This window comes from Herpailurus yagouaroundi, unplaced genomic scaffold, assembly GCF_014898765.1.
Source record: "Herpailurus yagouaroundi ecotype Mexico unplaced genomic scaffold, PumYag 530, whole genome shotgun sequence".
Classification (NCBI taxonomy): Eukaryota; Metazoa; Chordata; class Mammalia; order Carnivora; family Felidae; genus Herpailurus; species Herpailurus yagouaroundi.
In genome coordinates, this window is record NW_024412747.1 from 5,151,543 (window position 1) to 5,174,078 (window position 22,536).

The 22,536-nt window shown below is 45.9% G+C and overlaps 2 protein-coding genes and 1 long non-coding RNA gene across 6 annotated transcripts in view; 2 read left to right on the forward strand and 1 right to left on the reverse strand.

The window, feature by feature from the left end:
• TARBP1 (tRNA guanosine 2 -O-methyltransferase TARBP1) overlaps window positions 1–6,245 on the forward strand; it is a 96,268-nt gene extending 90,023 nt beyond the window's left edge. Inside the window, exons 27-31 of the mRNA XM_040464911.1 lie at window positions 1,225–1,396; window positions 4,463–4,654; window positions 4,833–4,957; window positions 5,389–5,525; window positions 5,837–6,245. Coding sequence (XP_040320845.1) covers window positions 1,225–1,396; window positions 4,463–4,654; window positions 4,833–4,957; window positions 5,389–5,525; window positions 5,837–6,005 — 795 coding nt within the window. The 3' untranslated portion in view covers window positions 6,006–6,245. The remainder of the gene's footprint in view (window positions 1–1,224; window positions 1,397–4,462; window positions 4,655–4,832; window positions 4,958–5,388; window positions 5,526–5,836) is intronic.
• Window positions 6,246–13,392: 7,147 nt separating this feature from the next.
• COA6 (cytochrome c oxidase assembly factor 6) lies at window positions 13,393–20,403 on the reverse strand. Of its 3 annotated transcripts, none has more exons than XM_040464932.1 (3): window positions 20,295–20,403; window positions 19,437–19,596; window positions 13,393–13,724 (listed from the first exon to the last, which is right to left on the reverse strand). In XM_040464932.1, the coding sequence occupies exons 2-3, from the start codon at window positions 19,578–19,580 to the stop codon at window positions 13,629–13,631; spliced, it is 240 nt and encodes a 79-aa protein (XP_040320866.1). In that variant the 5' UTR covers window positions 19,581–19,596; window positions 20,295–20,403; the 3' UTR covers window positions 13,393–13,628. The 3 variants fall into 3 exon arrangements, with proteins under 3 accessions (XP_040320866.1, XP_040320864.1, XP_040320865.1); XM_040464930.1 differs by lacking the exon at window positions 20,295–20,403 and adding an exon at window positions 20,120–20,229; XM_040464931.1 differs by lacking the exon at window positions 20,295–20,403 and adding an exon at window positions 20,120–20,229 and having other exon boundaries at window positions 13,624–13,724; window positions 19,381–19,596.
• LOC121023193 (uncharacterized) lies at window positions 14,385–20,254 on the forward strand. 2 transcript variants are annotated; one of them, XR_005787284.1, is made up of 5 exons: window positions 14,385–17,019; window positions 18,432–18,541; window positions 18,642–18,784; window positions 19,230–19,598; window positions 20,123–20,254. It is a non-coding gene; the product is annotated as an uncharacterized LOC121023193 (long non-coding RNA). The 2 variants fall into 2 exon arrangements; XR_005787283.1 differs by lacking the exon at window positions 14,385–17,019 and adding an exon at window positions 17,379–17,483.
• Window positions 20,404–22,536: the final 2,133 nt, after the last annotated feature.

A 22,536-nucleotide genomic window follows, 5' to 3' on the forward strand; every position in this document is an offset into this window, starting at 1 on the left:
AATAAGCTGGCCTTTAAAAAAATATTAATCTTTATATTGTGAGATATTTGCTCCAGAATATTAATGTGCGCTTCTGTTGCTTCGTCGCAAAAAATGTAGGATTTTTCAATTATTTTAACATGCTCTGTTCTGTGTTCTTTAGTGCCCAGAATGCTTTGTTTGACATCTTTCTGAAGGACTCTTACTAGCTCTCTAGTGTTAAGTCAGCACTCTGTATTCAGTTCTGCAGCAGGAGTAAGTCCCTCTTCCCTCTTTCCTTCCTCCCTGTCCGACTCCTCACCGCCTCCTTTCTGTGTATTCTGTTCCCTGTGAACGATAGGAGCTGTACTTGTATGTGTAAATAACACAGCGGCTCACAAATTCCGCCTCTTTCTGCATTTGGACTGTACTTGGTTTCTACTCCGTGGACACTGTGGGGCGGTCCTCACACCAGTTTAAATTTGTACAAGTAGGGCCAGCATGAAGGCTTCGCGTTGTCAGGTGTTCATCATTTCATTTTTACATTGCCTGTTACTTGTGCTTCTGTTTTGTATGTGCCTTTTCTCCTTTGATGATTCTCTGGTTCTGTTTCTTTTTGTAGGTAAAGAAAGGAAAGGGGGATAGTTTATGTAATGACTAAATAATTACCATGTTCAGTGGTGTCATAACGTGCAGTTTACAGACACCTCGATGTGCCATTTGAACCTGATTTTATCCTCATTTTACAAATGAGGAAGTTGAAGCCAAGAAAGCCTAAGTGGTTTGCCTAACGTCACAGCTAACCTACGGCCAATGCAAAGTTTAGATTCCAAATTTGTCTCATGGTAACAAGAGTAAAGATTTGGCATCAAAAGAGCTTGACTTTGACCGCTTATGGAGGTGTTCGGTTATCAATAAGCACTTATCTAAATGTTGCCACCATGAATATTGCTCAATCCTACTGAACCCTTTTTGCTTTTATCAAGCACAGAGTGGTTTATTACACAGAAGTACCAGGGTGGAAGATGTGCCTGCCCTCAAGGCTTTCCTAAATGAATCCCCTGATTCTTTAGAGTAGATGAGAAATATGTCGAGAGAGTTGCTACAAGATAAAATGTACATAAAAGTACATAATATGATCATTGTGGTAGTTTGGGAGAATACATCAGTAAGAGTAAGTAAAAGTTGTATTTTAGACATGTTACCGTGTGTTTCTTTGTTATTTTTGAAGGAAAAAAATTTGAGATTTTACAATTCTCTTTTCAGACCATATTTTACATCCTTCCACGCCTCTCAGGCCTTGTTGAAGACGAATGGATTGCCATTGGTAAATTTACCAGATTCACGGACATTCCTTTAGACTCAGGATTTCAGTGGTATCTTTCTCCAACTCAACTTTGTAAACGGAAACCAGGTGACTGGGCTCAGCAGGACATAGGTAAAAAAAAAAATTTTATTTTTCCCTCCCCTTGTTGACTTGGTTCAGCTTACTCAGTTCAGTTACTGAGAGCACATAGTTGATAAGACCACTTTTCACTGAAGTGAACTCTGCTTGACGGCTTAGAGAAAAGACTGAAAAAACGTGGTATAACTAACTAGCAATGTTAATGTGTTAGCTTTGCTCTAAAAAGCCAAGAGAGCCTGATTCCTGTAAAAGTATAGAGTTTAGAAAGGGCCAAAGTATGAAATCTCACTTCTTGGCCCATTTAGGAGTAAAGCAGAGCCCTTGATTCTAGTCCCTTGTGGGGACTGGTGGGACCTCACCCGTTTGTTCGGACTTCTTCCTCCTGTCTCCCCAACTTTCTGTTACACTTACTGCTTCCCTGGGGCCTTTTTCTCATTTCCTTCATTGCTCATCTCCTCCTCTTCCTCCCATCCAAGGACCAATGCCACCTCTTCTTACACCACAGCTGATCTGAGTGACTGTAGCCATGGGCCGCAGTCCCCACGCTTGTCGCAGTGCCGCTGCTTGCTCGGGCCCTCCCTGACCCACGACCACCGAAGCTTCTTTCAGAAAATCAGAAGTGGTCGTTTCGCCTCCTTCACAAAGTCTAAGGACTGCCCTTTATTTTTTTTTTTTTAATTTTTTTTTTCAACGTTTATTTATTTTTGGGACAGAGAGAGACAGAGCATGAACGGGGGAGGGGCAGAGAGAGAGGGAGACACAGAATCGGAAACAGGCTCCAGGCTCCGAGCCATCAGCCCAGAGCCCGACGCGGGGCTCGAACTCACGGACCGTGAGATCGTGACCTGGCTGAAGTCGGGCGCTTAACCGACTGCGCCACCCAGGCGCCCCAGGACTGCCCTTTATGGGGCATGTATTTGCTAGCGTCTTGCTATGATTTTCCTCCTCAGTCTGACTCTTCTGAGCCCCTTCAGGAGCTCCCCTCTTTGTCCCTTAGGTCTGTACTTCTCTAAAATGCTAATGTTTTCAAGAATCCCTTGGATAGCCTGTTAAAGTACAGATACTGGGGGGCCACCCTTAGATTTTAAGTCACTATGTCTGGAGAATTTTTTTTATCAAACACTCTAGATGGTTCGTGAATACATTTTTCGACCTACCACCTTAAGTTTATTTATTCCTTCAACAGAGATTTAGCGATTGCCTCCTGTGTGCTAGACATAGACCAAGTCCCTGCCCTCGAGGAGCTTACGTTCCTATGAAAACAGTACCATGAGAGCAGAGCAGATAGAGATAGTGACAGAGGATCGAGGAGACGTTTCTCCGGAGTTGACAATGAGCAGAGACCCATGTGAAGGGAGAGCAGGTCGAGCAGAGATCTGGAGGAAGGGCTTTCCCAAAGCAGGACATCAGTCAGGGAGATTTGGGGGCAAAAGATGGCAACAAAAGCTAGTTCATCAGTGTAGTGGGGACGGCCCCGCCAGGGCAGGCTGAGCAGAGACAGAGGAGAGACAAGGACGACGCACGCGGGCAGCTGGTTTGAGCTGGGCCACAGAGCGGAGCTGAGAAATCAGGTGTTGTTTGGAAAAAAGCTGAGGAGGTCTGTATCTGTTTTGTTTGGTGTGTGGTAAGGAGAAGGGTATCACAGTGCGGTATTTATGGCAGGACTAGGTGTTCGTATCCCCTGAATGTTTTCATGGGCCTGGTCTCCTTATTCTGCATGCTCTCCCTGAACATTTTTATTAATTTCCACAATGCAGAACCACTGCCAGTTAGCATAACTTCTAATCTGTATCTCTCTGTGGCCTCTTTCCTGAGCCTGCTGGACATTTACACCCAGATACACCATAAACTCTTTAAACTCAGCATACACAAATTGGATTTCCCTCTCTGCCCAAACTTGCCTCCTCTATAAACGCTTTCTATTACGGGTGTCACTGGATCATCACAGAGGTCATTCTTTTCCCTCGTGCCAGCCACATTGATCTGTTACTGAATCGTGGGAATTCTGCCTCCCAGATCGGGCTGCTTCTGCTCTTGCCTTAATTTAGACTGTCTCTGTCTTTGCCTGGACTTGTACAAAGGCTCCAGCTGACCTTCCACCTCACTTTTATGAGGGGTTTCTCCTAAAACACAAAACCAGTACTGTTCTCCCCCTTCTTAACAGCCTCTAATGGCTCCTACCTGTAAATTCTTTATCATTGTCTACATGCTTTTCATGCTCTTCGCATGGTCTGAGCCACCTCGTTCCATCCTGGCAGGCTGTGAGCTTATACCAAAGTCCTGCCACTGCCCGTCGTCTTCGTTCCACATCCTGTGCCCATGCACACGCCGTCCCCACAGTCAGTGCTGCCCTTCCCCCTCTCTGCAAACTCTTACTTCCCTTGAGTCTTCCTGGGTCTCTGCGCCTCCCTTCCTCCCCCAGCAGACATTACCTACCCTCACTGTCATACCGTGTTCTAGTATTTGTGTGTCTCTTCCATCCCCGTGAGCTAAGTGCTCCTTGATGGTTCAGTGAACACTTTTGAGTGGAGCAGTTGAGGAAGAGCCTGGAAGGATAGTCTCAGTCCTGCACTACAGCTCACAACACTGCATGAGAAAGGTCAACAACATTCTGCGTACTCGGTGCATCGCTTCGGAGAATATCCTTTGTTTTAGAAAAGTTCGCCCAAGTACTTGTCCAATAATTTAAGATAAAGACTGTCTATTTGTTTTCAGGAATACACTATTTCTACAGAAAATTCCATACTAATACTCTGTTGTTTTTAAGATACACCATTATTTTATGGACCTCTAAGAAAAAATGTGAAAATCTTCCCAAACTATGAGACCCTGTGGATACTAATATGCTTCCTAAGTTTGCATATGCTAAAAACGTAAACAACAGTGCATCTTAAATTTTCATGAAATGTAGTATTGGTTGTTAGAGTTGAATTGGAACATTTAAAATTACTATTGAAAATGGCAGTTGTGTCCCAATCCAAGTAAAGTTGTTTAGTTAATGAATCTCATCCTAAACTATCATTTTAAACTCTTAAAAAAAAGTGTGTATTTAAATAAATAGATTTTTAGATACGGGATTATTTTCTTTTTCCCTCCCAGGTTCTAACTCAGGTGAAGCAGATGACCAGTCAGAGTGGACTGATGTTCAGAAGAAGATTATCCCGTGGAAAAATAACGTTCCAGATTTAGATCTGGAGCTTGTGTTTCAGGATCGTGTTGCCAAACTTGGAAAGTCGATTAGCAGACTGATTGTAGTGGCCTCACTCATCGATAAGCCAACTAATTTAGGAGGTAAAATTAGTTTTCCAGGGGGGTTGCTTAAAATCTCTGGATCCTGAAAACCTACAGTCAGTCCCATGCCACTTTGCCTGTCTTTTCCACATTTAACCGTCCTTGGGAGCTTTGGAGGGATACGTGGGCCACAGTGAGCGCGGCACCGTGCGAAACAGTAATGCGGCCCATTCTGCAGGACTGTGCCGCACCTGCGAGGTGTTCGGGGCCTCGGCGCTCACAGTAGGCAGCCTGCAGTGCACCCGAGACAAGCAGTTTCAGTGCCTGAGTGTTTCGGCCGAGCAGTGGCTTCCTTTAGTGGAGGTGGGTAGAAAGTAACTTATTATTAAAATGTTTCTTCACTAAAGTCTTTCATTGCCCTCTGTCTTCAGGTGTCCGTCCTTTTGGAGTATTTTACAGTTGTCCAGCCTTCAACAGCCTAAAATAAACTTAAATTAAAATACAGCCCCCTCTGTTCTCCTAGTCCAAATTATCTTTCACATTGTGGTATTTTTAGAGATCCTCAATAACATAGAATTCTTTTCAGTAACATATGTCCTGTGAGTTGCAACTCACTCTTAGGAATACTTTTATAAATATATATGATGCTGGGGAGAATTCTTTTTTATGGTGCATAATTCCTTTTCCTTGTAAAAAGACTTAAGAGTTTCAAAATAACTTGCATGAAATTGATTTTACTCCAGACAAGGCTATAAATGAATAATTTACTACTCTGTTTTAAAACTCACTTTAAGGTAAGACCACCTCAGCTAATCGATTTTCTGCAACAGAAGAAAGCGGAAGGTTACACCGTCATCGGTGTGGAACAAACCGCCAGAAGTGTAGACCTAACCCAGTACAGCTTTCCTGAGCGGTCTCTGCTCTTGTTGGGGTAAGAAGATGCGTTGCAGTCGGTCTGGAAAATGCTTCGGAAATCTTAGGATTCACCAAGACTCCTGATGTTATACCCACATCAGGACTTCTCACGTGTCCCGCTTATGGAAAGACCCCTGGTTTTTGTTTTCTGTCACCTGTTCGGGATGGTCAGGTGAACAGAGATCAACCCTTAAATCTCCATGTTGTTTCCCGGGGCCACAGACTTCGTTTTGTTAATCTGGCTCTGCGCTAACGTTCATGACAGCTAAGAAAAAATTAGTGTCTTACACAAAAACTAACCTTTCTTCTCTCATTTTTCTTCATCAGAAATGAGCGTGAAGGAATTCCAGCAAACCTGATCCAGCAGCTGGATGTTTGCGTGGAAATCCCTCAGCAGGGTATTATCCGCTCACTCAACGTCCACGTGAGTGGGGCGCTGCTGATTTGGGAGTATACCAGACAGCAGCTGCTCAAGCATGGGGACACCGAGTCATGAAGCTTGTGCCTTATCGGGGATGGATTACTGGTGCTCTTGAAACGTTTTTGAAAAACTACGTGTGCTAATGTAATAGTCTGAAATTTACTGAGATAATTTGTATTCCTTTTCTTGCAACTTAATGCCAAAACTTCTTCATGTGCCTTAAATACATTACTATATATCGTCCCCTTTAATAAATATTTTTAGCTAAATTGCATTGTCTTTAATAAAATATTTTAAGCAATTGTGGAAATAAAACAACGTGTCTTAAGATTTCTTTCTTTCCTAGGGGCTAGCATTGTCAGAAATGTGGACAGTGATGGGACTAAGGCAGAATGACAGCGGCTCTTACCTGTGAACACCACCCCCGAACGTCCTCGGGAAACACGGTGGGGTGGAGGCCAAGTCCTGCACGGGAGAAGGTCCTGTTGGCTGCTTTTTTTGTCGCCTTATTCCCAGGGAGGGAACCTGCTCAGCAGGATGTTGAGCCAGCTCCCCTCCTGAATGCGTAATACTCAGATAATAGGCCATTATCATTCATAGGAAGTTCTGGGAAATTTTTCATATACTACTTCTGGTCACAGAGTTCACAGAAACAGACTATATTCTGGGGCGCCTGGGTGGCTCAGTTGGTTAAGCATGTGACTCTTGATTTCAGCTCAGGTCATGATCTCACGGTTCTTGAGTTTGAGGCCCTGCATTGGGCTCTGCACTGGCAGCACGGAGCCTGCTTAGGATTCTCTTTCTCCGCCCCACCCTCCTTCCTCTCTCTCTGCCCCTCCCCACTCTCTCCACCCAAAGACCAAAGACCGTGAATTTTTCTTGCACATCATCACCAAGAGTGAGAATGGAGCCCAAGAAGGCTGATTTTCTCTCTCTCTCGTTCTGAGGGGGCTTTTGTTTGATCCTGCAATTACCTCAGTATTTAATGGTGACCACTTATCACCATCCAGCAAGGAACTTCAGTCATGTCTGGGTCCTTTTTAATAATAGCTAAATTTCAGAATCTGTTACCAGTGTATATGTTTCCTTCTGTAGGTTTATTAAAATAATTTTTGTTTTGCAGAAAAGTTGCAAAGAAAGTACACAGTTTCCGTATGCCCTTCGCCCAGATGCCTGTAGTAGCATCTTCTCCAACTGGGGACATTTATCCAAACTAAGAAATTAACTTTGGTAACGGTGCCGTTCACTAACTGCAGACTACAAATCGGACCTATATTCAGATTTCTTATTTGCCCACTGACATCTCTTTTTGTCCCAGGAGCCACTCCAGGACGCTACATCACTTTAGGGTTTCAAGTCTCCTTAGTGTCTTGTGATCTGTGACGGGTCTCCATCTTTCCTTGTCTTTCCTGACCTTGACACTTTTGAGGAGTACTGGCCAGGTATTTTGTAAATGTCTCATAATTTGGGTTTGTCTAGCGTCTTCTCATGGTCGGACTGAGGCGTCTGGGGTTTCAGGAAGGACACTGCAGGGATGACGTGCCCTTGTCCTCACATCGCAGCATGACCGTCACCCTGGCCATTTGTTGAAGGCAACGTTTGCCGTGTTCTGCTCAGTGAAGTTGCTGTTTTTTGCTTCCCGTGGTCTCTTTGTTAGAAGCGGGGGTCACTAAGCCTAGCCTACGCTCAAGGGTAGAAGATAAGCTTCAACCTCTGCTGGGGGCACCTATTAAAACGACCATGGTAATTAATACTGTGGGAGAGATACTTGGGAGGCTATGCTGATAGGTGGCTCCTGAGTGTGTTGCCCACTCATTTTAGTACTTGTCAGTGGGTACTGCCTGCCGTGTTCTCACGGTGAGAGTCCGTCTCCCTCATTTCTTCTGCATCCATGACCTGGGATTCTGCTAGAAGGAAGACTAGTCCCTTCTTATTCAGTCATTTGTTTAGATCAGCATGGATGGCTGGCTCCTGTCCTTTTGACCTGTTCCCATTCTTCCATTCTTTTTTCTTAAACCTTCCTTACTCTCTGGCAGTACACAGTGCTCCAGGCTCTTTTATTTTCTCCACCCTCGTTCTAGAATCAGACATTTCTCCAAGGACCACTGGTTCCAGATGTGCCCGTGGCTGCCCGAGTATCCCTGCAGACCCTGTTGGCGGCTGGAGCTAAGGAATCTAGGCGTCTGCCACGCATGTGCACAGAAATACAACATCTACGTCTGAACGTAAGCATGGATTCTTAGAGCTCTCGGACACCAGTCCAGCTCTACAAGGTTAATTCTGACACAGCTTATTTTTAACTGCTTTTTCTGACTTGCACATGCTTCTCATTATTGTACTTTGAGAGTTGCTAACCCGGAACCTGTGAAATGTCACAATTTCTGTGAGTTCTTTTTGTCTTGAGCCTTACAGGATCCAGTCAGATCACCATTTTTCAAAGTCACATGGGTCAGCTCCTCTCTTAGCCATCCCTTCCAGGGAGTATATGGCATACGCTTCTAATACGAGTAGACTCATTTGTCATTATCTACCTTCCAAACCGGAATCCCTCCAAAATCCTGGCTGATTTTAATGTGCATACAGAGTCACTTTTTAGCGTGCACAGTTCTTTGGGCTTTGACGAGTGTATATTCACGAATCCCCCACGACAGGGCCAGAGAAGACCCTTTTCCCCATTCCCAACCACTCATCTGTTTTCTGTGCTAATTTTAACCTTTCCCAGAATCCTGTAAATGGAAGCATATAACACATAGCCTTTGGGGTCTGGCTTTTTACCCACAGAAAAATGCATGGGAGGTTCGTGCCTGTTGCTGTGAGATTCAGAAGTTCAGTCCTTCTTATGGCTGAGTGGTATACCTGTTTTTCTGCTCCTCTGTTGTAGGAATCTGGGTTGTTTCCAGTTTGGGGCAATTATAAGTGAAGCTGCTATAAACATAGGTTTTGTTTTCAGTTCCTTTGGTGAACTGCCTAGGAGTGTGCTTGGTGGCTCATAAGGTAAGCAGATGCTTAACTTTATAAGAAATTCCAAACTTTTCCAGAGGGGTTTTATTGTTTTGCATTCCCCTCAGCAGTGACTACGAGTTTCTGTTCGGTCGTGTCATCTGCACTTGGTACCATCAGCTTTTTAATTTTAAGCCATTCTAATAGGTGTGAGAGATCATCCTCATTTTAATTTGCATTACTCTACTAACATGGAGCTTCTTTTCCTAATGTTCTATTCAACCCTATGAGTAGATATGCAACAATATTCACGTAATCTGCCCATTTTTTAAAGCTTGGGTGGGTGATTTAGTTTTGTCAAGAGTTGGAAAACTTCTTTATTCTGTATACAAATTTTTTGTGTGATTTGTAGATATTTTTTTCCCCAGTCTGTAATTTTATCTTTTCGTTTTCTGAATTGTATCTTTCACACAGCATTTTTAGTTTTCAAACAGTTTCAGCTTTTACAGAACTTTTGTCCTTTTCCAGATTGTGCTTGTGATGTCATTACATAAAAATGAAAATGCAGAATTCCTCTGTATTTTCTTCTAGGGATTCTGTAGCTTTGTATCTTACATTTAGGTCTATGATCCATTTTGAGTTTGTTTTTAGTAAGATGTGTGGTGTCAAGGTTTGCTTTGTTGTGTGTGGGAGGACACTTTCTCCAGCACCACATGTTGCAATTCTTATTTCTCCACTGAACTGCCTTGCACCTTTGCTCAAGTTCGGTTCACTTTATTTGTGTGGGTGTATTTCTGGACTCTTCTGTTCCACTGAGCTCAGTGGGAGTCCTTTGCCAATACCAGTTTTGATAACCGTACCTTTATAATAAGCCTTGAAATCACGTAACATGAATCATCCAACTTTTTGTTCTTCTCAAAATTACTTTGGCTATCTTAGGTCCTTTGCCTTTCCATGCGAATTTTAGTATCAGCTTTTGTCAATAATTACACAAAAAAGCTTGGGATTTTGATTAGGGTTGTGTTGAACAAATTGGGAGGATTTAAGAGTATTGACAAAATTAAGACGAGTTTTCTAAATCTTGACTACAGTATATCTAATTAGATCTTCTCTGACTTCAAATATTTTGGGCTTTGTAGTTCTCAGATACAGTCCTACACGCAGATTTATGTCAAGTATTTTAATGTTTTTAGTGCTACTATAAATGGTATGTTTTTTATTTTAACTTCCAATTATTCATTGTTGGTCTACAGGAATAGGATTTTCTTGCGTATACTGACCTTGTTTCTTGCCGTCTAACCTTGTTTCTTGCCGTCTAAGATTCGCTCGGTTCTAGGAGCTTTTTGGTCAGTGCTTTGAGACTTTCTACAGAGACACCATCATTGCCACAAACTGAAGTTTGTGTTCAGCAAGACTTTAGGCATCGTATTTCCAATGCACTGGTTCACTTTGTGTCTGTCACATTTTCGTAATTCTTGTAATATTTCAGACTTTCTCATTATAATATTTATTACGGTGATCTGCACTCCGTGATCTTCGACATCACTATTGAAATTGTCTTGGGGAGCAGTTAAGCATGCCCACAGAAGACGGTGAACTTACCACATTTGTCAGTTGTGTCTTACGTTCGTAGAGCCGGTTTCATTTCTTCCTTCCCAATTTGTATGGTCTCTCTTTTTTGTCTTTGAAGCAGCTAGGAATCCAGCACAATGTTGAACAGACATGAGAAGGGACATCCTTACCCTACGGCTGATTTTAGGGAAGAAGCATGTATTATCTTCCTACATTAAGTATGATATTAGCTGTAGGGGTTTTTTTATAGATGGTCTTTGTTATTTTACCTCTATGTTTTAAGTTCGACTTTTTTCTTCCAGTCTTCATTTTTTTTGTGCCTATATTAAAATGCTAATTCCCAGGACACACGCCAGCCGACTTTCTTCACTATCTTAACTATAGAGGTATACTTCGTTCTATTGCACTTTTCGGGTACTGCATTTTTTTTAGACATCGGAGGTTTATGGCAACTCTGTTGAGCAAGTCTATTGATGTCATGTTGCCAACACCGTTGATTCCATGTCTCTGTGTCACATTTTAGTAATTCTCATAGTATTTCAAACGTTTCCATTATTATATTTGTTACGGTGATCCGTGATCTTGGGCGTTACTATTGTAATTGTTCTGGGGCACCATGAGGGTGTCCATAGAAGGTGGCAAACTTAAAGCTGTGTGTGTTCTGACTGTTCCACTGACTGGCAATTAAGAACGAATGAACAACACTGAAATTAGGCCAGTTAATAACCCTACAGTGTCTCCCAGTGAAAGGAAGAATCCTACATCTCACCTTAAATCAGAAATGATTGGGCCTGGTGAGGAAGACATGTCCAAAGCCAAGACAGGCCAAAAGCTGGGTCTCTTTTGCCAAACAGCCAAGTTGTGAATGCAAAGAGGAACCCTTGAAGGAAGTTAAAAAGTGCTGCTCCAGTGAACACATGGATAGTAAGAAAGCAAAACAGCCTTACCGCTGATACGGAGGAAATCTGAGCGGTGTGCAGGGAATATCAAACCAGCTACGACGTTCCCTAAAACTGAAGCCGAATGCAGAACAAGGTCCTAATTCTTCAGTATTATGAAGGCCAAGAGAGGTGAGGAAGCTGCAAAGTTTGAAGCGCACAGAGGCTGGTTCATGCGGTTGAAGGAGAGAAGCCGTCTCTATAACCTCAAAGTATAAAGTGAGGTAGCAAGTTATCCAGACCTACCAAGATCATCAGTGAAGGCGGCTACACTCAACGACAGATTGTCAGTGTAGGCAGAACTGCCTTCTATTGGAAGAAGAGGCCATCTACGATTTCTCTAGCTAGGGAGCAGAAATCAGTGCCTGGCTTCAAAGCACAGGCTGCTTGTCTTGTTAGGGGCTAACGCAGCTTTAACTAAACGCAGTGCCTTTAACTAAAAGCCTGTGCTGGGGCGCCTGGGTGGCTCAGTCGGTTGAGCGTCTCTTGATTTCAGCGCAGGTCATGATCCCAGGGTTATGGGATCAGCCTCTGTGCTGAGCATGGAGCCTGCTTGGGATTCTCTCTCTCCCTCTCCCCCACTCTCTAAAATCAAAGTAAAAAAATAATAATAATAATAAAATAAAGGCCTGTGCTGTATAAATGGAACAGAGCCTGGATGACAACACATCTGTCTACAACATAGTTTTACTGCAGGTTTTAAACCTACTCAAAAAGTTTCCTTTCACAATATTACTAATTGGCAATACACCGGGTCACCTATGAGCTCTGGAGAGGCACCCAGATTGTGGTTTTCATGCCTGCTAACACAGCATCCATTCTGCAGCCCGTGGATCACGAAATTTCAGCTCCCAAATCTTATTAAATACACTAGAGCTGCCGGAAATAGTGAACCCCTCTGACAGATTTGGGCAAAGCACACCTGGAAGAGGACTCACCACTCTAGATGCCATGAAGAATATTCATGACTCATGGGAAGAGGTGAACATCATTAACGGAGTTTAGAAGAAGTTGACTCCAGCCCTCCCGGATGACTGTGAGGGGTTCAGGACTTCAGGGGAGGGTGTTGCTGCGGATGTGGAAACAGCGAGAGAACGGAAATCAGAAGCGGAGCCCGAAGACGGGACTGAACGAACAGCTGCAATCTCATGTTAAAACTTGACCAGATGTGGGGCGCCTGGGTGGCGCAGTCGGTTCAGCGTCCGACTTCAGCCAGGTCACGATCTCGCGGTCCGTGAGTTCGAGCCCCGCGTCGGGCTCTGGGCTGATGGCTCAGAGCCTGGAGCCTGTTTCCGATTCTGTGTCTCCCTCTCTCTCTGCCCCTCCCCCGTTCATGCTCTCTCTCTGTCCCAAAAATAAATAAACGTTGAAAAAAAAAATTAAAAAAAAAAAAAACTTGACCAGATGAGCAGGTGCTTCTTACGGACGAGCAAAGTGGTTTCGTGAGGCGGAATCCACCCGTGATGAAGATGCTGTCAAGGTTCTTGAAATGCTAACAAACAGCAATAGAGTATTACAGAAACTTAGTTGATAAAGCAGCAGCAGGGTTTGAGAGGATGGACACCCAATGTGGAAGAAGCGGTACTGTGTGCAAGATGCTATCAAACAGCATTAAGATATTACGGGAAATCGCTTGTAAAAGGAAGAGTCAACCCGGGGCAAACTTCATTACTTTTAAGAGAATGCCACCACCCTGGTCAGCCGTCCACATTAAGACCAGCCCCTCCATCAGCAGGGAAAAAAAAAAAGTACAGCCCACTGAAAGCTCAAATGATGGTTATCATCTTTTTTAAAGTATGTGCATTGTTTTTTTTAGACATAATGCTCTTGTACACTTAAGAATTCAGTATAGTGTAAATGTAACTTTTATGTACCCTGAGCAATCATTCATCTGACTTGCTTAGTTGTACTCTTTGCCTTATCGAGTGGTCTGGAACCGAACGTGCGCCATCTCCAAGGTCTGCCTGTATTTGCCTACTACTGACGCTCCAACCAAAACAAACAAGAGTACATGGGTTTTTATAATAGGCTTTAATTTTTCTTAAAATATAGATTTCTGACTACATTAAAACTAAGTGTACTTCATACCATTTCGACTCTTCATAGTGTGAATGATGGAATCTGTTACTTGACCATTTGCGTGTGGAACAAGTACTGATGGTGAGTCCCATCATTGCCACAGTCAGCAGAGCATTGCTGCAGGTGCAGAGAGAATCGTTTCAACCCTTCTGACAAGTTCAGGAATAGCCTAGGACTTCACAGTTGGTTTTGAAGGCTGGAATTGTCCTGCTTCAAATTTTTCTTTAAACTTTAAGTAGTCTCTTCTTTTATCAAAATATTTTATCTGTTGAGAAAAAAAGTGAAGGGAAAGTTTTGCAGTTTAAACAAAAACACAGATTTAGTTGAGTAAGTGGTATAAGTGATTTGCATTCTAGAATCATTTTGAATCTGTGCATATGATATATGAGTCTCCAAAGAGGATGTAAACCAGTGAGCCCTGACCCCTTGAGTTATAGATCCTGTTGAGACTTCAAAGAACCCATGAACCTTCTCGAAAAATGCCCCTGTGCCTGGATGTATGAATCTTGCCATGCAGGCTGAGAGTTCATAGGTCATAACACTCATGATTTAAAGACATTGTACAAGTTTTTCTTATCAACTGTAGTTTCAATAAATTTTGTAGTTCACCAACCATATTTTTAGCAAGGTGATCTCATCCAGAAACACATAGTTAAAAATTATACTTATAAATTTTACTTATAAACTAATTTATTGAAATTTTACCATCCATTCAAAGACGTCCTCTTATTTACATCCTCCTCTTGCCTAGGGAATTTGAAGTATCTTAAAGCCCCATATCCTGAAACAGTAAAATTCCAGCAGAAAATCAAGGTCAATCACAAAACTCTCCGTGTCTGTATCTGAGCTGCTCTGCAGACCAGGCAAAGGCAGAACACTACACGTCTTCACTGTCAGAATAAACAACACTAGTTCTTTTGATAAAATTTTTCCTTAGGCTCTACTAAATAATTTAAGAATTATATCCTAAGTGAAAATCAGACTGAGAATGTAAACCTATCTCCAGCTGGAATGAGAGACACAGACCATTTCTCCCCAGGACACCGTAGCCACAGAACGTCCTGACAGACCCCACTAAGGGACTACTGCTTTCTGCCTCACCAAGAAACCTTGTCCTCTGCAACCAGAGACTATCAGAAATTTGCTCTTAGTGGTTCTATCAATAAAAGTGAAACCTCTTACCTTTGCCTGGAGGATCTAAGGCAATCTAACCCAAAGCAGCAGCCTCCATTTCCAACCCAGCGGCAGGATCTCAAGGGATTTCTGAACACGATGTTCACCTTTAAGAAAACAGGACCCTTGGTCCCCTTCTCAGTCTGGAGCTGACAAGGACCTGTTTAGATGCAGCCCTGTTTCATTTCAGTTTTGCCTGTATCCCATCCTGCCCCTATGCCTGGGGAGGACTCCCTTCCTCCAGTTGGTGAGGTGCCCACAGTTCCTCTGATATGTGGCCTCCCTCCCCGGTTATGTGTTAATACATCTGTCAGACTACAGATTCACCCCTGGTGGCTGGGACGGGTGTCCTTTACTAAAGATCCCACAGAAAGAAGTGGACAGGGTCTGGACATCTGTGGCAAGTTAATAGATCTTTGTGACATCTGTCACATTGCCAACCGCTTAACCGACAATTCCACGTAGACGCCCTAACACCTCGGTCCCAGCCGCCGCTTCAAACGCGTCTGTCCTCTAACACTTCAGTGGATGTGCCCGTACGCACCCCCACACTTCGATCCCACCCCCTCCTCGTCACTACAGTACAGGCCCTCCCTTCTAGCTCGGATTGTCCCAACAGCTCCCGAACTGGGTTCTTGACCCTCGATCCGTCTGTCGTGCTGCTGCCAGGCATGGTCTCTCCGCAGCCCACAGCTGGTCCCATCCCTTGCTGGAAGGTCTTTCCGGGTATCCCTGCGCTTTAAGGTCCACATCCAAACTCTTCAGCAAGACAGACAAGGCCATTCGTGGCTTGGTCTCTGTCCTCCCTGAATGTGCCACCAGTCCCGGAAATGCCGGCCCAACAGAGCCCCTCCAGCTCCTAGATGCGCTTCTTTCTTGCGCACTGTACTTCCAGGCCTCTGTGTGCTCCACCCTCTGCCTGAACCGCTCTCTTCCCAGGCCTTCCCCTCCTCGGTTCACAGTCCAGGATCCTCGACACGGCGCACGCGCTCTCTCTCTCCAAGCTAGTAAGCCAACGAGCAGTTACCGAGAAGGACCGTGTACGCGAAATGCTAGCATCCTCTAAGCCGCTACATGAGATACAGGACAGCAGTGCGAACGCCAACGCTCTGGAATTTCTACAACGTATCAAAGGTTTATACGAAAAAGACAGTATCTGAAATTGATAATGGGATCGGGTCTCTCGGATGATGCTGGAATGATGGATCTCATCCCTGCTCCTTCCTCTGCTGAACCGACAGGAGACTTTACACAGGCCTGTTACACAAGTTAGGCTGACGAGGGCCATTAAAAGCCACAAAGCAAGAGCGAAGAGTAATTCGTTGTGGTGACAGCTAGCATTTCAGCTGTTTGCCACGCTTCTTAGGTAACAAAGGTCCTTTTCCTACTTGACCTCAGCTGATCTTGGACAAGTCACTTCACCTTTCTAAGCCTGAGGTCCTACCGTGTAAAACACACAAGTACTCACGAGACTGAATGAAAAATAAAGCTCATAAAAAAAATGTCTCACCCAGGATGGACCCAAACGATACTTGCATTTCTGACTCCTCCCTGCCCATGTACCCCCCCCCCCCCCGCCTTCTCACACACTGCTCCGGAAAACATCTTTCCGTTTCTAGACTCTGGCTACTGGGGTAAGACTGCAACAGCTGATACCTGCGCAGAGCGCTCCGGTGAGGCGGGAGGTGGCTGAGAAAGAGCACCGCACTGCAGAATCAGACCGTTTTAACCAGGAAAGTGGCCACCACGGTCAAAGGCTGCAGAAGTCAATTCCAGTATTTTGCTGCACTACCCACCGCCCTCCTGCATTGGGGTTGGCTTTGCAGGCTACTCTCGTTCTCTCCACCAACACTCCCGTCCTAGTGCTCGGGGGGGCTCCAGCATCCGCGGGGTCAGTCCTTCCGTGGCCCAGGCCTCCCGGCTCCTTGACCTCATCCGTGACCTTGTCCCCCAACCTTCCTCCCAGGACCAAAGTGTAGGCCTCGGCCTTCCCAGTAAATCCAGCTTGTCCGCAGTCCCAATTCTGAGTATCCTGCTCTCCAACCACCAGCTCTTCCCTTTCTCTGTGAGACCCAGACGCCAATAACCCACCCGCCACCTTGTCACTGGCTCCTTCTCCTCTCCTCATGCCACCTCACAGCCAAACTCCAAGCTTTCCAATGGCTTCTCGCAGCACTCAGAGTAAATGCCACGGCCCCTGGCCTCCGGTCGCCTCTCCGACCCTGACTTCCGCTACTCCTTCCTTGCTCTTCCTTAAACGGCAGGGCCGTTGTGTTGTCCCGCCGCCCTCCTGAGGATGCTCCTTCAGCACGCCCCGCAGTGAAGGCTGACGCCCTGCTCTCGCCCTGCTCTCCGGGCCTGTGTCGATGCAGGTGGCCATCACCGAGGTGAGGGGCACGGGAGGAGAGGCCTGCTGGGCACAGGATGGGGAGGAGTTCAGTCCTGTGTACGCAGAGGGCAAGGTCGGTGCTTGTGAACATCTAACTAGACCGCTCGACAGGTGCCTCTGGAGCTGGAGCTGCAGATCGGGCACCAACTAAGACCAGCCTGCCCCGGGAGAGCGGGCACAGCCCTTACCACGCGTAGGCAGGCGTTCCAAAAGGCGTGGCTGCTACACACGCAGGGGGAACTAGGGCAGTGAACCCTAAAGGCGCCCAGGGAGAAGGGGCTCTTGCGTTTCAACGGACTGGAAACTTAGGACTGGGGTTCAAGATCAGCAGGAGGCTCACGCAGGCTACTTTCAGGCATCTCGGTGTCACGGGGCAAGCACAAGCGGCAGCGTGTGGAGAAGGGGAAAGCGTGGGGTCCGGACTCAGACTCCTAGGCTCAAATCCAGGCTCCGCGCTTACAGGTGATTTCCTTTCAATGTGCCCGGGGTCCCTGTCTGCAAAACTAGGTGACAGCTGCTAGGAGGAACACATCTGAGATGCTCAGAGCCCTTCCTCAGTAAATAAGAGGCGTGACAGGGACACAGGAACCTGGGGAGAGGGCTGGCCCTCGGGCTGCAACATTCAGCCAGTGTCAGAATGGAAGGGACACAGAATGAAGAAGCAACTGGCTGGCAGTAAAAACAAACAAAAACCAAAAACCAAAACCAAACCCTTCATGATGCGGAGAACAGAAGGTGCCCTGAAGGTAGGGGAAGGAGAGGGTCTGGCAAACCCTGGGTTGGAGAGAAAGCAGTGGGTTTCCATGGAGAAAGGATAAAAATAGGACTGAAGTGCGACTTTGCCAGGGGCTAAGACCGTGATTCCCAAGGGTGGTTACTGTCAGAATCACCTGTAGAACCACAGCCAGTTTGAAAAGCTCGGGTTCTATTTCCAGACATTCAGCAAATCGGAGGTGAGGTCTGGGACATGGCTGTTCAGCAAACGTCCACATGATTAAGACGTAATCTGAGTGGAAATCAGGGCAACACTTGTCAAAAGACCGGTCTAGTGACAAAATTCTCCTGAGAAAATGCGGGGGTGGGGCGAGAACGGAACCTACCAACACCGCAGCTGTGACCCGCCTGGCGGGGGGCCTAGTCCTGCCCTGTTCTCAGCAACCCCTTGTGACCACAGGCCCGGAGGGCCCAGTGAGAAGGGGGCAGCACAGGCAGTAAAGGGATCAGGGCCTTCCAGGAATCAGGTTTGATCAGCCCAAACTCCACCTGCTCGTTAAACCAGGCAGTTCACGGTGCATCCGGTTGGTGGGCAAACCAGGGAGGTATAACATTTTTTTTTTTTTCCCTAAATCATGATGCAATCTGATCACAAAGCCCCACATTTATCAGGTTTCTATTTCTGTGTCAAGTTAGACATCGACTCTCCATGGGAATCCCATGAGGTACATGGCATGATGCTGATCTGACCAGGAGCTCATCTAAAGCAGGTTCTCGGACTGCCTCACTCCCTGCCCTGCCCTCCGGTAGGAACCGGGGGGCCCGCCCTCCGCCTGGTCTCCCACACGCCTCCCGCTCCTCATCTAAAAATGTGGCAAAGACCCTAAAAGCACGTCTCTTCTCTAGGATGATCTGTTCGCACGCTACCTAGCACACTCTGCAGCAGCACGATGGGAGTGAAAAAGCACAGACAAATTCAGGTTCAAATCTGCCATGGGCCAGCGGGGCCTGACTTCGAACTGCAGTTCTGCCACTGACGGACCAATAGAGTAAGTTATTTCAATACCCCAAGCTTCAGATGCCTCCTCCGGACAAAGAGCAAACCGCCCATCTGAAAGGAGACGGATACAGGAGTGTCCACCACTTAGGACCATTGGCTGAGCTCAATGTTAGTTCCCCTCTCCACCCACTCCCAGAAGGGCAGGCAGTACAGAGCAGGGAAAGGCCTGCCGGGGAGGCATCTGGGGCGGAGGGTGGCAGAAGCCATCATAAGGGCATCCTCTTCTATTTTCTAAACCATTCTCAGAGCATTTTGGGTTTATGGCCCTATGATTTGGGGTGGGCGACAGGGAATGCTTTCTTTCCGACAGTAGCTCTAGGCCCATGAATTTGCCGACCCTTGCCCAAGATTCAAGACTCTTCTTAAGATCCTGGAGAAACCTACCCATGTAGTGGGTCACAATTTTTGGTTACTGTCTATATGTTTGTTTTCAGTGATCTTTAAAGTGTCAGGTAACCTCTCCCAAATGCCTCCCTGATGTAAGTGCACAAAACACGCCGGGATTACCAGAGGTCTCTCTGCTGCTCACAGAAACTAGATGTGACACGCCTCGGACAGGGCTTCATTTCGTCATAGACCACTCACCCTGTAAGCTCTATGCATTTTAACAGCGGAGAGAAACGCATCCGAGTGTGCCTTACCCACTGTTGGGGACAACTCGATTCAAAAGAGCTTCTTAACTTCTTGCACCGAGAAGCGTCCTCTGTGTTCTCATCTAAACACTTCCAGTACTCATCCCGGGCTCCCCAGCAAGCCTGCCTTTCTTTCATAGAAGGGGCTGCCATTCCCAGTGGGCTCCAGCTGTCGGCCGAAACAACATGTGACATTAACGAAACAACATGTGACATTAACGAGGAACTGGTCAATTCACAGACAACGCCGCAGTTCCCTCCCACTTCCTCTTTTTAATGATGCAACTGACATCAATCAGTTCTAAATTAACGATCCCATGAGAACACCTGCTTTTGAAGCTTAGCTCCTACTCTATGGAACCGCATGCACTGCTGGGTGCCAGCCTGGTCTCGGGAAGCCCGAGTTACAAGTACGGCTCTGGCACGGGGCTGTCACTTAGGGGAGCTCATTTATCCTCTAGGACCTGCTGCCCATCTGTGAAACGGGGTAGCAGTGCCTAGTTTACAAGGTTGCCGATGGAACCAAACTTCTGCACAAACAAGTGCACGGGGGGCGAAATCACCCCGCAAGGGCCAGGAGTGCTACCCAGGCCTGCAGAAGAGGAGCCCGAGGAGCGCGGAGTCGGGGACCGCCGCGTCCTTGTTCCACGCTCGCTCGCCCGCCCGGACCCAACCGCGCGCTGAACTCTCACAAGGCCAGAACCAGGTTCCCTTCGGCACCGACGGGGGTGTGGGGGGAGGCAGGGGTCATGGAGCCCGACAAACTGGGGGAAGAAGGCGCGGTGCCGAGTCCTGGCGCCGGAGGGTCGCCTCGCCCGCTGGGGCTCGAGCGGCGTTAGAACACCCCACCCTGAGAAAGCAACTCACGCGGTGAATCCGCCCTCCAGCTTGGAATGACCCTTATGGGATCCCGTTCACGGTTCGAGGAAGGCGGGACTTCCGGCTCCGCTCTCTCGTATTGCAGCTACTTCCTTCCGGATCTCCGGGGTTGTGGGAGGCGGCGCCTGGGGGTGTGGAGGTGGAGGCTGGGTGTGACTCTGTCACCGCTTAGAGAGACCTGAACCTTATTGGTGTGTAAAGTCTCTCCCCCCCACAGCTTTGAAAAGTTGTGAGGAACTGTGCTCCTTTCGTAAATATCAATGGCTATGTATATTTCCTCCAGCGCCGCCTGGAAGGCTTGACTCGCCAGCCCTGCGGGAGAAGGCAGTTTGGGGTGGAAATTTGCCCCTGAGGGATAAGAGCTAGACAAAGCGTTAGAGATGAAAAGCCTGACTCATCGCTTCCTAGAGGGAGATGTGTAGAGAGACAGAGATGGAGATGATAGAGGGAGAGAGAGAGAGAGAAAGATGGGGAGGGGAGGTGGGGGAGAGGAAAGAGGGGAAGAGAGATGGGTAGAGAGGGAAAGGGACACGACCCAGAAGACTTGGCAAAAAAAAGTGCATCAAGCTGCGAACCCTAGGCTTTGAGCCCCTAGCCCCCTGGTTGAGATTTCATCTTGGTACATTTCTCAACATCACCAGCTTGCCTTGAACCCTTGAGGCTTGCTTCTGTGCAAAGAAAATGTCTTTGTAGTTGGTATTGGGAGACATCTAGTGAAAGAGAATGTGAAAGCAAAGTGCCGTTCGGCTGAGATGTGATAGGTAAAATGTGAGCCTGATTATAGTTTACAGATAGGATCTGTGGACTTGGATATAAAATTTGTGGAAAGGTAGCACAAATTGGTCAGGAGAATGAAGAAAATCAGTATCTGTAATATTGATTTAGTCTTGTGGCTTTTTACTCCCCAAATGCCAAGGTATTTTAAAACAGAATGAAGGGGCGCCTGGGTGGCGCAGTCGGTTAAGCGTCCGACTTCAGCCAGGTCACGTTCTCGCGGTCCGTGAGTCTGAGCCCCGCGTCGGGCTCTGGGCTGATGGCTCAGAGCCTGGAGCCTGTTTCCGATTCTGTGTCTCCCTCTCTCTCTGCCCCTCCCCCGTTCATGCTCTGTCTCTCTCTGTCCCAAAATTAAATAAACGTTGAAAAAAAAAATTTTAAACAGAATGAAAAGAGCTGCTCCAGATATTTCAAAAGTATGCTTTTTCTAATAGATAAACAAGTTAATATCTCTGAGCAGAATCTTTAAAAGCACGTTTATGGATAAAGATCAGTTAGTCATCTGCTGTCTGGTTCTCTTAACATATTCCACCTGCATCATCTAATCCTGTTCTGAAGTGCTTATAAAACTCATAAACAATGTACAGTTCTGCATTCGATGCAGGTGTTTGATATTTTCCAAATTAAATATATGCAGATTTTCAGGGCAGCTATGTGAAGCTAAGTACTACCAAACATATGTTCTACAATATGGGAAGTATTTCTGTACTAGTTAATGGACTCAGATGATAGTGGAATGCTTTAGCTTTACCGCAGCCACTCATTTCTTTTACACTATGTCTATCAAAGATAGTTTATATAAAGATAATATCTTCTGGGGCACCTGGGTGGCGCAGTCGGTTAAGCGTCCGACTTCAGCCAGGTCATGATCTCGCGGTTCGTGAGTTCGAGCCCCGCGTCAGGCTCTGGGCTGATGGCTCGGAGCCTGGAGCCTGTTTCCGATTCTGTGTCTCCCTCTCTCTCTGCCCCTCCCCCGTTCATGCTCTGTCTCTCTCTGTCCCAAAAATAAATTTAAAAATGTTGGAAAAAAAATTTTTTTTAATAAAAAAAAAAAGATAATATCTTCTAAGTATGACTGATGAAATATAAAAAGGATGAAAAGAAAAAAGAACGGGTCTTGGATGACATGTGAGTTGAAAAAAATACATTTAAATTTTAAAAAAATTTAAGGTTATTTGTACTTAATAATAAATATATAAAAGTGAAACTTGACTGAATTACAAAGAAAAAATATAAAGTCCTATTAGGTTATTTTAATAAGCCTTTCTCAGTGATTTTTAAGACAAGTAAAAGAAAAGTCAATAAGGATATAGAAAATTTGAATAACATGATTAATAAACTTGACTAAATGAATATACACTGAACACAACCAAAATCAGAATGTACATTTTTTCCAAAGTAAACCTGGCATGATTCCCAAATCAACCACATACTTAGCTGTAAAGCAACGCTCATC

Coding starts and splice junctions, on each gene's coding strand:
- COA6 (XM_040464930.1), bottom strand. CDS start 20,178: ATGACCCCTGCCTCCCCCCACACCCCCGTCGGTGCCGAAGGGAACCTG. Junction 19,597..20,119: donor GGGAACCTGGTTCTGGCCTT/GTGAGAGTTCAG, acceptor TTCGGCCGACAG/CTGGAGCCCACTGGGAATGG. Junction 13,725..19,436: donor CGAGTTGTCCCCAACAGTGG/GTAAGGCACACT, acceptor TTTTCTCAACAG/ATAAAATATTTTGATAAAAG.